Source organism: Neophocaena asiaeorientalis, unplaced genomic scaffold, assembly GCF_003031525.2.
Source record: "Neophocaena asiaeorientalis asiaeorientalis breed wild unplaced genomic scaffold, Neophocaena_asiaeorientalis_V1.1 scaffold204, whole genome shotgun sequence".
NCBI classification, from domain to species: Eukaryota; Metazoa; Chordata; class Mammalia; order Artiodactyla; family Phocoenidae; genus Neophocaena; species Neophocaena asiaeorientalis.
Window position 1 is genome coordinate 6,135,886 of NW_020173922.1, and position 14,816 is coordinate 6,150,701.

Here is a 14,816-nt window from a genome sequence, read left to right on the forward strand (position 1 = left end):
AGCTGTCGTACCATTCTTCAAGGGAGGTTGAATTCGGAGCAATTACGTGTCTTTTAGTGGTGTCTTACCAGGCTCAGATTTACAAAGCAGTCAAGTTGTGGTTTTATCTACAAGGGAAACATTAGGCAATGTTATAGGGTCTCCCATAAAACTACTGAGATTTTTCCCTAAATTTTTCTCCCAGAGCTTAATATATTGTGATTTTTTTTCAGCTTGGACATACTGTAAATGTAAATGTAGGCAGTCATATAAATAAACCTTTAAAGAAAAAATATAAGCTAAAATTAGGTAGTTTTCTTAATTGATTTAACTATAATGGTTTCCATATTAATCTAATATTGTTTCCTATATTTACTTCTCTTTTGTTGCAAAAGCTCCTAGAATAATGTCTCTTAACCTGTATTTTTATGTAGATGGACCTACTGTAATTGTATTCATTGTGCTCTGTGTGTGTGTGTGTGTAAAATCATTTCATTTATCAGCAGATTCACTATGTTCACCAGAAGATAAAAGCATGTTCTCCTTACTTGCAGCATAGGTTTTTCAGGATTAATCTGTATTGATGCTCATTCTATAGGCTTCCTCTATCAAAGAAAACACAATGTTTTGGCCTCTGTTATTCCTCTCACACACACTTCTCCTATGTAATTTTTGAAATGTCTTTTTTTTTTTGTAGCCCTAAACTAATATAGCTAGAGGTCTTCTAGTCATGCTACTATCTCTAGGAGAAAAATAACATGTTGAATTCTTCAAATTTTAGACAAGACTGACAGTCTTATGTGCATACAAGTACATACACAAGATGATAATACATTGTATTGGGCCTTTGCTAGATTTCCCTTAGCAACTGCCTCAGTTAATGGCCACTGTACAAACTGCTGAAGAAAAGAGACATTTATTCTTGCACTGGCACTTTTTGACTCCTTAGTGATAATTTTGTGGTTCTTTTGATCAAAGTACTAGTTAAGGTAAAATTACCTTTAGATTATATGTATACGTTTAAAAGTTAACTAAGTCGGCTTTAAAATGTAATCATCTCTCACTGGCAGAAGAGTAGGATGAAAATTTGCTTTTCATTGTATGTTCCTTTGTATCTTTCAAGTATTTTCTATTCAAATAGAAAATATATAAAATTTAAATAATCTCTGATAAAACTTCAAAGTAAAAGCACATATCCTAGTAAAACATCACAATATTAATTTGAAAACATTATTATTAATGTGTAATTAAAATGCCATTTAAAAAAATATTAAAAGGCAACAACAACAAAAAAAAGGCAACAACTCTACAGGAAGCTTACTATAAATATTAATTGTTTTAAACCAAATAAGACAACTTCTGGGTCAGTCATCTCCAATAGGTATAGTTTAGTCTAAAAATGAATTAATTTCCAGTGATAACTGTAGTTCTTATTTGATAATAGATATTGAAGATATTAACAATAAAGCTTAGAGCATAATAGGAAATAAAATTTTATTTTTAAAAGAGTAAATATATTCCAGAAATTTGAGTAATTTAATATGACACTAACCCCAAAATCTGGTCATTTAATAATACTTTGTAAGACTTAAACCTACTTCACCCCACACTTCTTGGCAATTACTTTTAAAATATGAATTCAGAGATAAATTATTCCAAACTATAAAAAGCAAGTAGTAACTTTTTCCTAAGTAATCTAGCATGCAATATTACAAATCTGAGTGCAGTAACTGCCTAGGACTCTAAGCGCCGCTGTTCACCTACTTGGAGATAAATGTAACCAAAAACCATCCGGATACTCTGGGCTCCGACCTCACAAAGACCGGCAGATCTCACAAACCAACTGCAGGACTGCAGCAAAATTCCGCCCCTAAATTTGGGAAACTCCAGCTTTCCATAAGATGATCTGCAAAGCAGCAACAAGGTAAAGAAGACATATATGCCCAGTGAAGATTCTGAGTGGATTCCTTAGTGAAAGAACAATGGCCACTCCAAAGAATTACCGAGGACGCGGCGATCTGGTACTGCTTTGCGCCCTCCTGGGCACGCTAGGGGAGATCGGGAGAGGACAGATCCACTACTCCGTGCCTGAAGAGAGCGACAAAGGATACTTCGTGGGGAACATCTCCAAGGACCTGGGGCTGGAGTCACAAGAGCTGGCGCAGCACGGAGTCCACATCGTCTCCAGAGGTAGGATGCAGCTCTTTGCTTTGAACCCGGGAAGCGGCAGCTTAGTCACCGCGGGCAGGATAGACCGGGAGGAGCTCTGCGCTCAGAGCGCGCGGTGTCTTGTAAATATTAACATTCTGGTTGAGGATAAAGGGAAACTTTGGGGAATAGAAATAGAAATCACTGATATCAACGATAATAATCCGAAATTCCAGGTCGACAATCTGGAAGTAAAAATTAACGAAATTGCTTTGCCCGGAACACGTTATCCACTCCCAGAGGCTGTTGACCCCGATGTGGGCTTGAATTCCCTGCAGAGCTATCAGCTCAGCCCCAATCACCACTTCTCCCTGGACGTGCAAACTGGAGACGACGGAACTATAAGCCCAGAGCTCGTGCTGGAGCACGCCCTGGACCGCGAGGAGGAGGCTGCTCACCGTCTGGTCCTCGTCGCCTCCGATGGAGGCGAACCGCGTCGCTCCAGCACAGTGCACATCCGAGTGACAGTGTTGGATACAAACGACAATGCCCCGGTTTTTGCTCAACCGATTTACCGAGTGAAAGTCCCAGAGAACGTGCCCCCGGGCACCCGGCTGCTTACTGTAAGCGCTAGCGACCCGGATGAGGGAACCAACGGAGAAGTGGCTTATAAATTCTGGAAAATTAGTGAAAAACAATCTCGGTTATTCCAGCTTAATGAAAATACTGGCGAAATATCAACAGCAAAGAGTTTAGATTATGAAGAATGTGCATTTTATGACATGGGAATACAGGCTGAAGATGTGGGGGCACTTCTGGGACGGACCAAAGTGCTCATTTCAGTGGAAGATGTCAATGATAATAGACCCGAAGTGACCATTACATCTTTGTTTAGCCCAGTCTTGGAAAATACTCTTCCTGGGACAGTAATTGCCTTCTTGAATGTGCATGACCGAGACTCTGGGAAGAATGGTCAAGTTGTCTGTTACACACGTGATAACTTACCTTTTCAATTAGAAAAATCAATAGATAATTATTATAGATTGGTGATATGGGAATATTTGGACCGAGAAAAGATCTCTATGTATAATATAACAGTGATGGCCTCAGATCTAGGAACCCCACCTCTATCTACTGAAATTCATATTGCCGTGCACGTGGCAGACACCAACGACAATCCACCCATTTTCCCTCATGCCTCTTACTCAGCCTATATCCCGGAGAACAACCCCAGAGGTGCCTCCATCTTCTCTGTGATGGCCCATGACCCTGACAGTGGCAACAATGCCCAGGTCACTTACTCTCTGACCAAAGACACCATCATGGCAACGCCTCTCTCATCTTATGTCTCCATCAACTCTGACACTGGCGTCCTATATGCGCTGCGCTCCTTTGACTATGAGCAGATCCAAGACTTGCAGCTACTGGTGACAGCCAGTGACAGTGGGGACCCTCCACTCAGCAGCAACGTGTCACTGAGCCTGTTCATCCTGGACCAGAACGACAATGTGCCAGAGATCCTGTACCCCATGCTTCCCACCGATGGTTCCACGGGTGTAGAGCTGGCACCCCGCTCTGCAGAGCCAGGCTACCTGGTGACCAAGGTGGTGGCTGTGGACAGAGACTCAGGTCAGAATGCCTGGCTGTCCTACCACCTGCTCAAGGCCAGTGATCCAGGTCTCTTCACGGTGGGGCTGCACACGGGCGAGGTGCGCACAGCGAGGGCCCTGCTGGACAGAGACGCGCTCAAGCAGAGCCTGGTGGTGGCGGTCCAGGACCATGGCCAGCCCCCTCTCTCTGCCACCGTCACACTCACCGTGGCAGTGGCCAGCAGCATCCCAGAAGTCCTTGCCGACCTGGGTAGTATCAGGACCCCCACCAGCTCTGATGATTCAGACCTCACACTATACTTGGTGGTGGCAGTGTCAGTTGTTTCCTGCATCTTCCTCGCCTTTGTCATTGTGCTGCTGGCTCTCAGACTGTGGCGGTGGCACAAGTCGAGTCTTCTCCAGGCTTCGGGCGTCGGGTTGGCAGGCCTGCCAGCCTCAGGCTTTGTGGGCATGGAGGGAGTACAGGCTTTCCTGAAGACCTATTCCCATGAGGTCACCCTTACCTCTGATTCGCGGGGGAGTCACGTGATCTTCCCGCAGCCCAACTATGCGGACACGCTCATCAGCCAGGAGAGCTGTGAGAAAAAGGATTCCTTGTTAACATCCAGAGATTTTCATGAATGTAGGGATGAAGGTGCTTCTGTTCAGGTGAGTTCAGTTCTTTGTTTACGTTTATTTCTTAGAGGAATTATATTTTTTATACATTTAAGTTGTGTTTTGAAACATGCACTGTGAAGAAAGTTTAAAAATAATTTTTAAGGTGTACCACAAAGTTTTGTGTTAGTGATACCATAAAATTGAGTTCTAATCAACATAACTGTTTTATCTGCTTTCCAAAGGCTTAGACAAGATTGTTTAAATATGAACTCTTGACCTCTTAAAGCCTTCCATATTTTACCACAATTATCACTTATTCACTTAAGAAATAGTTACCCAATCACATATGGTCAGTTCGTTTTATATATAGGAATATATGTGTGTGTGTGTATATACACACATATATATGTATACATATAAATTAAAACTTAAAAAAATTATTGAGGCTTCTAAACCCTTGTATTAGCTTAGTAAAAGTAGAATACATCTCAGAATTTTTAGGATTCTTAGGATTACAAAGAATCCTAAGAATTCTTTGCTAAAACTAAAACTAGGCTCTTGAAATTTTCTTCACTTTAAACCTCTTTTCTGAGCCCTGCATCTGGATCACTACCGTTCAAAGCTTTAGTACTTCTTATATTTCAAAACAAACATATTTTAAAGGGTGGTGGTAGATGAGACTGGTCCCTAACACACACACCACTGTTTTTGTGTGTCAGTGGCCACCCAGGACTCATACCAATGGAGACATAGAATCTGAAGCCTAAAATGTCCATTGCCCCCTGCCCCCATCAAATTTGCAATAACATGTCATTTTAAATTGTTGAAAATGACTTTTGTAAAATACAGAAGAACGCGTTTCATTAGAATTCCATTGAGCTGTTTTGATTGTACAGCCATGTGAAATGTGCTGTGTTCTCATGGTTAGAGTTCGAGAGTGTTGGTTTTAAGAACAGAAGTTACATGTACACAAATTCTAAACAAACCAATCAAAAATGATTCAATTAAAAATGATTAAAATTCAATTAAAAATGATTCCGTCTGGACTATATGACTTCCGTATCCCTTGTTATAGCATTTAAATAAAACTAACCTCTGATTTGTCATCAGATGAGAGTGGAAATCACAATGAATTATTCATTAGTAATTAAAAGGACATTTCCCAGGGATTGTGCTATGTTCCTTCCAATTTTGCGTATACAATGGGTAGGAGTTAACTTCATATTTTTGTAGTGTTTGGGTGTACAGTCACTTGAGGAGACAGCTATTTTGTTGACACTTTGCAAATTTAAAAAGTGTGTGGAAAGTTGCCCCAATACTCTTGCTCAAAGCATTCACTAATTGCAAAATTTTTTTAAACAAGTGGAGTAAAATAATTAGAACAGGTGTCACTACATTCAGTGAATTTATGTAAATACATTTACCATGAGCTCAATTCCTCCAATTCTGAAGCCATTACTTTAGCATAACATAAGTACATAGATAAGGAGCTAATGCATTCTATTAGAATATCCCTTTGTGACTTTGTATGGAAGGATAGACTAACATTTCAATACATTTTAAGGATGAATTTATATGTGATATTGGGCATGACATAAGCCAGTTAATTTTGAGATATGAAGTAGGAGGTACAGTAAATAATATCCTGGCTACATCATAGGGACAGTTTTCTTGAATGAATACTCCTTGAGATAGAAGAGTAAAAAGAAATTATTTTGTAAAGAGAGTGTTGAGATGATCAGAAGGAGATATTTGAGGATTGGTACAAAATTACACAATTTTACAAAATAGTTTTCAACAGTATTGATTTCTCTAATATATGTGATATGAAATAGCATTGAGTATGTAGAAATGTTGGGGATAAACATAGGAATCAGTGAAAGAAGCTTAAAAATTTTTTATATATCATAGCTAATAAACAGAAACGATTCGTGAAATTAGCAGACAATAAACTCCCTGAGGGCAAGACCTGTGTCTTATTCTTTGTTATATGGCCACTGACAAGGACAGTACTTAACACAAAGCAAAAGTTCAATGTATGTTTGTAGAATGGTGAAATAAATGGACCAATATATGTAAGTTTGTATACAGGTCCAACATGATATTTCTAATAATTTGGAAACAAAAGAAAAGATACCTTAAGGAAGTCTTGATAATGTAAGGTATTAAATATATTAACATAAAAATATGGCATATTAAATTAGGCACACGGTTATAATTATTTTCGCTGTTTAAACTTTAGCAGCGGGGGCTGCAGTTTCCTAGTGTGGACTCTGGGCGCCGCTGTTGGCCAAAGTGGAGAGCTTTGGAGCTGCGCGACCTCCTCGCGCAGACGCAGCGCACTTTCCCATCTCAGACTCGCTAGCCTTTCCACCGCTTCCTCCTCTGGAGAAGAAGAAACCCTGCCTGACCCCCCACGCCGGAATAAGGCTGTTCGGAACTCCGGACTACTGCGGCACAGAGATTGTTTGTAATCCGGCGTCTCCAAGCCGGTGAGCAAGCTGAGGGGAGCAAGAGGGATGGGGAGCGGAGCTGGGGAGAGGGGCTGGGCTGAGAGGCGGCCAGTGCTCTTTCCGTTCCTGCTGTCTTTGTTCTGCCTGGCGCTCTCTGAGCAGATCCGCTACAGGATTCCCGAGGAGATGCCAGAGGGTTCGGTGGTGGGGAACCTCGCCAAGGACCTGAGACTCAGTGTCCACGAGTTACCGACTCGAAAACTGCGGGTCAGTTCGGAGAAGCCTTACTTCACTGTGAGCTCAGAGAGCGGGGAGTTACTTGTTAGCAGCAGGCTAGACCGGGAGCAGATATGCGGAAAGAAGCCGTCTTGTGCTCTAGAATTTGAGGCTGTTGCTGAAAATCCATTGAACTTTTATCACGTGAGTGTGGAGATCGAGGATGTTAATGACCACACACCAAAATTCATGCAAAATTCCTTTGAGCTACAAATAAGTGAGTCTACGCTGCCAGGCACGCGATTTATATTAGAAGTCGCGGAAGATGCAGATATTGGCTTGAACTCTCTGCAGACTTATAAACTCTCTCTTAGCCCTAGTTTCTCGTTGATAAGTAAGGAGAAACAAGATGGTAGTAAATACCCGGAACTGGTATTGGAGAAACCCTTAGATCGGGAACAACAGGGTTATCATCGTTTAGTCTTGACGGCCTCAGACCGTGGAGATCCACCCCTAAATGGCACTACTGAGCTCCGGATCCAGGTCACTGATGCCAATGATAACCCCCCGGTATTTAGCCAGGACGTATATCGAGTCAGCCTTGGAGAAAACGTGCCCCCAGGCACCACTGTGTTGCAGGTGTCAGCCACCGACCAGGACGAGGGCGTCAACTCAGAAATCACTTATTCCTTCTACAGGACCGGGCAAGTCTTCGGTCTGAATTCAAAGAATGGGGAAATTACAACTCTAAACACACTGGATTTTGAAGAAATCAAGGAATATTCTATCGTGGTGGAAGGGAGGGATGGCGGAGGACTGGTTGCACAATGTACAGTTGAAATTAACATTCAAGATGAAAATGACAATAGGCCAGATGTTAAGTTCCATTCCCTAGTCGAAATGATTCTGGAAAACGCAGTGCCGGGAACGCTAATTGCTTTGATCAAAATACATGACAGAGATTCCGGGGAGAATGGGGAGGTTACTTGCCGATTAGAGGGTGAAGTACCTTTTAAGATAATCTCTTCGTCCAAAAATTCATACAAGTTGGTAACAGACGGGACCCTGGACCGAGAACAGACACCGGAGTACAATGTCACCATCACAGCCACCGACAAGGGCAAGCCGCCCCTTTCCACCAGCACAAGTGTCACCTTGCATATTACTGACGTCAACGACAACGCTCCTGTTTTCCACCAGACCTCCTACGTGGTCCACGTGGCCGAGAACAACCCGCCTGGAGCCTCCATTGCCCAAGTTAGCGCTTCAGATCCAGACTTGGGGCCCAACAGCCACATCTCCTACTCCATCCTGGCCAGCGACTTGGAGCCGCGCGCGCTGTCGTCCTACGTGTCCGTGAGCGCACAGAGCGGCGTGGTGTTCGCGCAGCGCGCCTTCGACCACGAGCAGCTGCGCGCCTTCGAGCTGACGCTGCAGGCCCGCGACCACGGCTCGCCCGCGCTCAGCACCAACGTGAGCCTGCGCGTGCTGGTGGGCGACCGCAACGACAACGCGCCCAGGGTGCTGTACCCGCCGTTGGGGCCCGACGGCTCGGCGCTGTTCGACACGGTGCCGCGCGCCGCGCAGCCAGGCTACCTGGTCACCAAGGTGGTGGCGGTGGACGCCGACTCTGGACACAACGCCTGGCTGTCCTACCACGTGCTGCAGGCCAGCGAGCCCGGACTCTTCAGCGTGGGGCTGCGCACGGGCGAGGTGCGCACGGCGCGAGCCCTGGGCGACAGGGACGCGGCCCGCCAGCGCCTGCTGGTTGCTGTGCGCGACGGGGGACAGCCGGCCCTCTCGGCCACCGCCACGCTGCTCCTGGTTTTCGCGGACAGCCTGCAGGAGGCGCTGCCGGACCTCAGTGACCACTCTGAGCCCACTGACCCCCAAGCTGAGCTGCAGTTTTACCTGGTGGTGGCCTTGGCCTTGATCTCGGTGCTCTTCCTCCTGGCAGTGATTCTGGCGGTCGCCCTACACCTTCGACGCTCCTCCAGCCCCGCTGCCTGGGGCTGCTTTCAGCCTGGTGTCTGTGTCAAGTCTGGCCCCGTGGTTCCCCCCAACTACAGTGAAGGAACTTTACCTTATTCCTACAATCTGTGCGTTGCCCATACTGGAAAGACAGAGTTTAACTTTCTAAAATGTAATGAGCAGTTGAGTTCAGGACAAGACATACTTTGTGGTGATTCGTCTGGGGCCTTATTTCCGCTTTGTAATTCCAGTGAGTCAACTTCCCATCCTGAAACTCTAACAGCGGTGAGTTCCATTTAAGTGTCTACTCCTTTTCATCATCTTCACAGTTTTCTTTATTCATATGAATATATATTATATTTTTAATCTTGTAGTTGTCTTAGGAATATTATAGCTCATCAGAAAGCTGTATATCCAATCATCATGGGGAATGGTGATTTGGGTAAGCAAGTGACATAAAATAGAGTCATGTTACTCAGTTCGGAGTTACAAAGAAGAGAGAGTATGCTCTTTGCTTCGCCGCAAAAGTCTTTTTACCGATTTCTTATCTTTTTTCTAAGCTAATGAAATTTGCCCATTGATTTTTCTCATTCTTTATTTAACATATTTTAATGTTTATTATATATAAGTAAACATCAAGTTTAAGGTAGGCGATCAATTCATTCTTTAAAGCAAAAAGAGTACTACTGGGTGTCTTCTTTCACTGATTTCACTGGTACAGTTTCCATCCCTTTCTTATATTTATTCCTCATGTCTAGTTCCTTAAGTCTACCTATTTATGAGTCTTTGAAGTCCTTAAAATTTCAAGAAAAAATACTGTGTGATGTGTGTGTGTGTGTGTGTAGAGAACGACTCAGTGAATTCATCAGAAAGTCGAAGTCATTATCTAAGTTCCTTCAAGTTTTCTTGAATACAAAATTCTCTTCTTCTTTATAGTTAACAGGAGATACTCGGTAAAAGAAAAGGAAATGTTGTTGCCTCCATAACGTGCTGTCATTCCCAACCTATATTTTTTGAAGAAGAAAGGGGGGAAGGTCACTGGATTTGTTTTATTACTTGGAGCCCTAAACATTAGTGACTGGAGGTTTTCTCATCCTTCTTCTAACTGTAGGAGGGAAGGAGAATTCTGAATTTTCCATTTTAAAGGCAAAACCTACTAATTTCAAGCACATACAAAGATGCCGTTACATAAGTATCAGTCTTTTTGCTAGGAACTGCTTCAGTAAATAGTTTCTCTACAAATTGCTGAAAGAAATTTCTTATTGTGGTACTTACTTTGTGTGGTAATAATTCATTCTACATCTTGTGTTCTTTTCCCCAAATTATTACATAAGTTTAGATGACCCTTATAATATGAGGCTTATAATTAAATTAAAATTGCATAATTTCTTGATGGAAGAATTGAAATGGAAACTTACTTTTCAATGTATGTTCATCTGAATCTTCCAGATGCCATAGGCTGTGCATGCACTATGAATTCACACAGAAAACTAAATATTAAAAAGATTGTGATAGCATAAAAGTTTAACAATCATAACTATGTAAAATTTAAAAACCCAATCCATTTAAAGTTTAGCAATATTAGGTGATAAAATTTAGTACCATTGCCTAATTAAATTTTTGTGAAGAAAATCTTAAGGAGACCTTACTCCAGGAATTTCACTATGAAAATGAATTAGGCTTATAAAATAGCTTCAAGGTGAATAATCCATATATTCATTCAATATGATTATGTACTATACATATATAAGCATACATATAAAATTAAGAAAAATATGAATGTATTTCCAAAGAGGATTGCACATTCTAATTACTTCAGAAAATAAATAATGACCTATAGAAAGTATTTGAAACATTATAAAAAAGGAAATTTGAATAATTTACATAGCTAGAGAGAGAGAACAAAATTCTAGCAAAAATAAGAGTTACGTTTGTTTGATACCAAAGTGACATTTAATAGAATTTCATTCCACTTCATTTCCAACTAAAATATCCACAAATGGTAATTGAATTTGAAATATGAATGCACTACACAATTAGAGAAATCTAAAATCATTATCGTTAGAGAGTAGTGTTTTCTTTTTCAGTCATCTATAACAGAAGTACTGCATATCTCAGTACTTGAGTGGGTGGGTGTAGTAACGGCTTAGGACTCTGAGCGCCGCTGTTCACCAACTCTAAGAAAAGCTCAGTCAGCGCTCCGTCTGGATATTAGGATCTGCAACTACACAAAGCCGCTCGGATCCCACAAACCGACTCCGGGGCTGCAACATAACTCAGCCTCTTAGCCTGAGGCACTACGGGTTTCTCCTGAGGGAAAAGATCACCATAATCTTCAGGAGGAAAACAGAACCTAAGGAATCAGCGTTCACAGAAATTATTCTGAAAAAAATCTTTAGTGAAGCAACAATGGCCGCTCCAACGAATCGCCTGCACCACAGAAGACTGGTCCTGTTGTGCCTTTTCCTGGGGAGGCTGTGGGAGACCCGGGCTAGCCAGATCCGCTACTCGGTACCTGAAGAGACAGAAGAAGGCTATATCGTGGGGAATATCTCCAAGGACCTGGGGCTGGAGCTCCGCGAGCTGGCGGAGCGGGGAGTCCGCATCGTCTCCAGAGGTAGGACGCAGCTCTTTGCTCTGAACCCGCGAAGCGGCAGCTTGGTCACCGCGGGCAGGATAGACCGGGAGGAGCTCTGCGCTCAGAGCGCGCGGTGTCTGGTGAACTTTAAAGTCCTGGTTGAAGACAGGGTGCAGCTTCACGGAATAGAAATAGAAGTAACTGATATCAACGATAATAATCCGAAATTCCAGGTCGAAAATCTAGAAGTAAAAATTAACGAAATTGCTTTGCCCGGAACACGTTATCCACTCCCAGAGGCTGTTGACCCCGATGTGGGCTTGAATTCCCTGCAGAGCTATCAGCTCAGCCCCAATCACCACTTCTCCCTGGACGTGCAAACTGGAGACGACGGAACTATAAGCCCAGAGCTCGTGCTGGAGCACGCCCTGGACCGCGAGGAGGAGGCTGCTCACCGTCTGGTCCTCGTCGCCTCCGATGGAGGCGAACCGCGTCGCTCCAGCACAGTGCACATCCGAGTGACAGTGTTGGATACAAACGACAATGCCCCGGTTTTTGCTCAACCGATTTACCGAGTGAAAGTCCCAGAGAACGTGCCCCCGGGCACCCGGCTGCTTACTGTAAGCGCTAGCGACCCGGATGAGGGAACCAACGGAGAAGTGGCTTATAAATTCTGGAAAATTAGTGAAAAACAATCTCGGTTATTCCAGCTTAATGAAAATACTGGCGAAATATCAACAGCAAAGAGTTTAGATTATGAAGAATGTGCATTTTATGACATGGGAATACAGGCTGAAGATGGTGGGGCATTGAAGGATCGGACCAAAGTGCTCATTTCAGTGGAAGATGTCAATGACAATAGACCCGAAGTGACCATTACATCTTTATTTAGTCCAGTGAGGGAAGATGCTCCCCAAGGAACAGTAATCGTTCTTTTCAATGCACATGACCGAGACTCTGGGAAGAATGGCCAAGTTGTTTGCTCCATCAAGGAGACTCTACCTTTTAAGTTAGAAAAGTCAGTAGAAGATTATTATAGATTGTTGACAGTCCGAAATCTTGACCGAGAAAAAACCTCTGAATATAACATCACAGTGACTGCAACAGACAGAGGAACACCATCCCTGTCCATGGAAATTCACATCCCCCTACACGTGGTCGACGTCAACGACAATCCACCCTCCTTTTCTCAAACCTCCTATTCAGTCTATCTCCCTGAGAACAACCTTAGGGGCACCTCCATCTTCTCGGTGACAGCCCACGACCCCGACAGCAATGAGAACGCTCGGGTTGTTTACTCCTTAGCCGAAGACACCATCCAAGGGACACCTCTCTCCTCCTATGTCTCCATCAACTCCAACACTGGTGTGCTATACGCACTGCGCTCCTTCGACTACGAGCAATTTCGCGATCTTCAAATGCAGGTGAGGGCAAGCGACAGCGGGGACCCACCTCTCAGCAGCAACGTGTCACTGAGCTTGTTTGTGCTGGACCAGAACGACAATATGCCAGAAATCCTCTACCCCATGCTTCCCACCGATGGCTCCACGGGTGTGGAGCTGGCACCCCGCTCTGCAGAGCCAGGCTACCTGGTGACCAAGGTGGTGGCTGTGGACAGAGACTCAGGTCAGAACGCCTGGCTGTCCTACCGCCTGCTCAAGGCCAGCGATCCAGGTCTCTTCACGGTAGGGCTGCACACGGGCGAGGTGCGCACAGCGAGGGCCCTGCTGGACAGAGACGCGCTCAAGCAGAGCCTGGTGGTGGCGGTCCAGGACCATGGCCAGCCCCCTCTCTCTGCCACCATTTCGCTCACCGTGGCCGTGGCTGACAGCATCCCCGACGTCCTCGCTGAACTAGGCAGCCTTGAGTCTCCCGCCAGCCCTGACGACTCAGGCCTCACTCTCTACCTGGTGGTGGCGGTGGCCGCGGTCTCCTGTGTCTTCCTCGCCTTTGTCATTGTGCTGCTGGCGCTCAGGCTGAGGCGCTGGCACACGTCGCATCTGCTCCAGGCTTCAGGAGGCGGGTTAGCGGGTGTGCCTACGTCTCACTTTGTGGGCGTAGACGGGGTGCGAGCTTTCCTGCAGACCTATTCCCACGAGGTCTCGCTCACAGCGGACTCGAGGAGGAGTCACGTGATCTTCCCGCAGCCCAACTACGCGGACACACTCATCAGCCAGGAGAGCTGTGAGAAAAGCGAGCCTTTGTGCACTTCAGATGATTCCAGGTTTCCTATAGAAGACACCCCTTTGGTTCCAGTGAGTTCAATTTTTCCTTTACTTTAAAAAAAAATTGGTTTTCTATTTAAGCGTTTGCACTTTAGGATAAGTTGATATTAACATATTTCTCACCATACGTTTAAATTTTCACTGGGCCTAATTTTTGCTCTAACATATATAGGAGGCATTTATTGGTTACATCGTTGTTATAATTTTTGCTTTCTCATAATGATTAACCTAAGGTCAGTGGAAACCTTCCTCTTGGGACTGCTCTCATTATCAGGCATTGGGCATGGCTCTTTGGGTGAGGTTGCTTCAGTGGTTACCATGGTTCACTACTAATTCTTAGGACTGGTTTCCATTCCTGAAATTTGTTACTATTGTTATCTCCAGTGGCCCGATTGTGAAATTCTTACTCTAAAAACATTTCTGCAGCCGATGCTATTTTTGTAAGGGTAAATTAATAAGAAATGCATTCTTCTTATAAAAACAACTGAAAGCCCAGACTCAGTACTTCTTTACTGTTTCTGTGACAGGACAACACCCCTTAGAGGTGACATGTTTCCGTTCACATGTTTGTAGAGGTTGTTTGCATTTAAAGATCATTTCGGAGGATAATTCAAACTTCAAATATCATCCATTTCCAAATCCTAGAAAAGGATGCTTTATTCTTTTAATAGTGAAAAATTTTAACATCATTTATTCTCATCCTCAGAGCTGTTGATTTCCTAACACTATAATATCCGATTATTAATAATTTGAAACGTCCTATAGTTTATGCTTGCTGAAGAGGGGTTTCTTAGACTGGACCCTGTGAGAAGACAAAACACAGGAAATAAAAATTATTCTTCAACTGTTTTTTATGGCTCAATTCTCCAACTTTTGAGGCTAGAAATAAATCTGGTTATGGGAGATGGTTTAGGAAAATATTCTCAGGAACTGCTATGGAGATTCTAAGAATATTTTACTGGCTTTTAGACATAAGAAAAAGAATAATGTATTATGTAATGTGATTTTTTTTTTTTTTTTTTTTTTTTTTTTTTTTTTT

General features: G+C 43.6%; 1 protein-coding gene across 10 annotated transcripts in view; it reads left to right on the forward strand.

Moving 5' to 3' along the window:
- LOC112404340 (protocadherin gamma-C3) overlaps positions 1-14,816 on the forward strand; it is a 154,542-nt gene that overhangs the window by 37,356 nt on the left and 102,370 nt on the right. Inside the window, exons 1-2 of one of the 10 annotated variants that reach the window (XM_024752230.1) lie at positions 6,854-9,259; positions 11,190-11,384. The exons of 6 other annotated variants lie outside the window; for them this stretch is intronic. In XM_024752230.1, coding sequence (XP_024607998.1) covers positions 6,854-9,259; positions 11,190-11,249 — 2,466 coding nt within the window. In that variant the 3' untranslated portion in view covers positions 11,250-11,384. Of the gene's footprint in view, positions 1-1,842; positions 4,386-6,853; positions 9,260-11,159; positions 13,808-14,816 lie in introns of those variants that run through there. 3 more of the 10 variants (XM_024752223.1, XM_024752228.1, XM_024752220.1) reach the window with 3 other exon arrangements.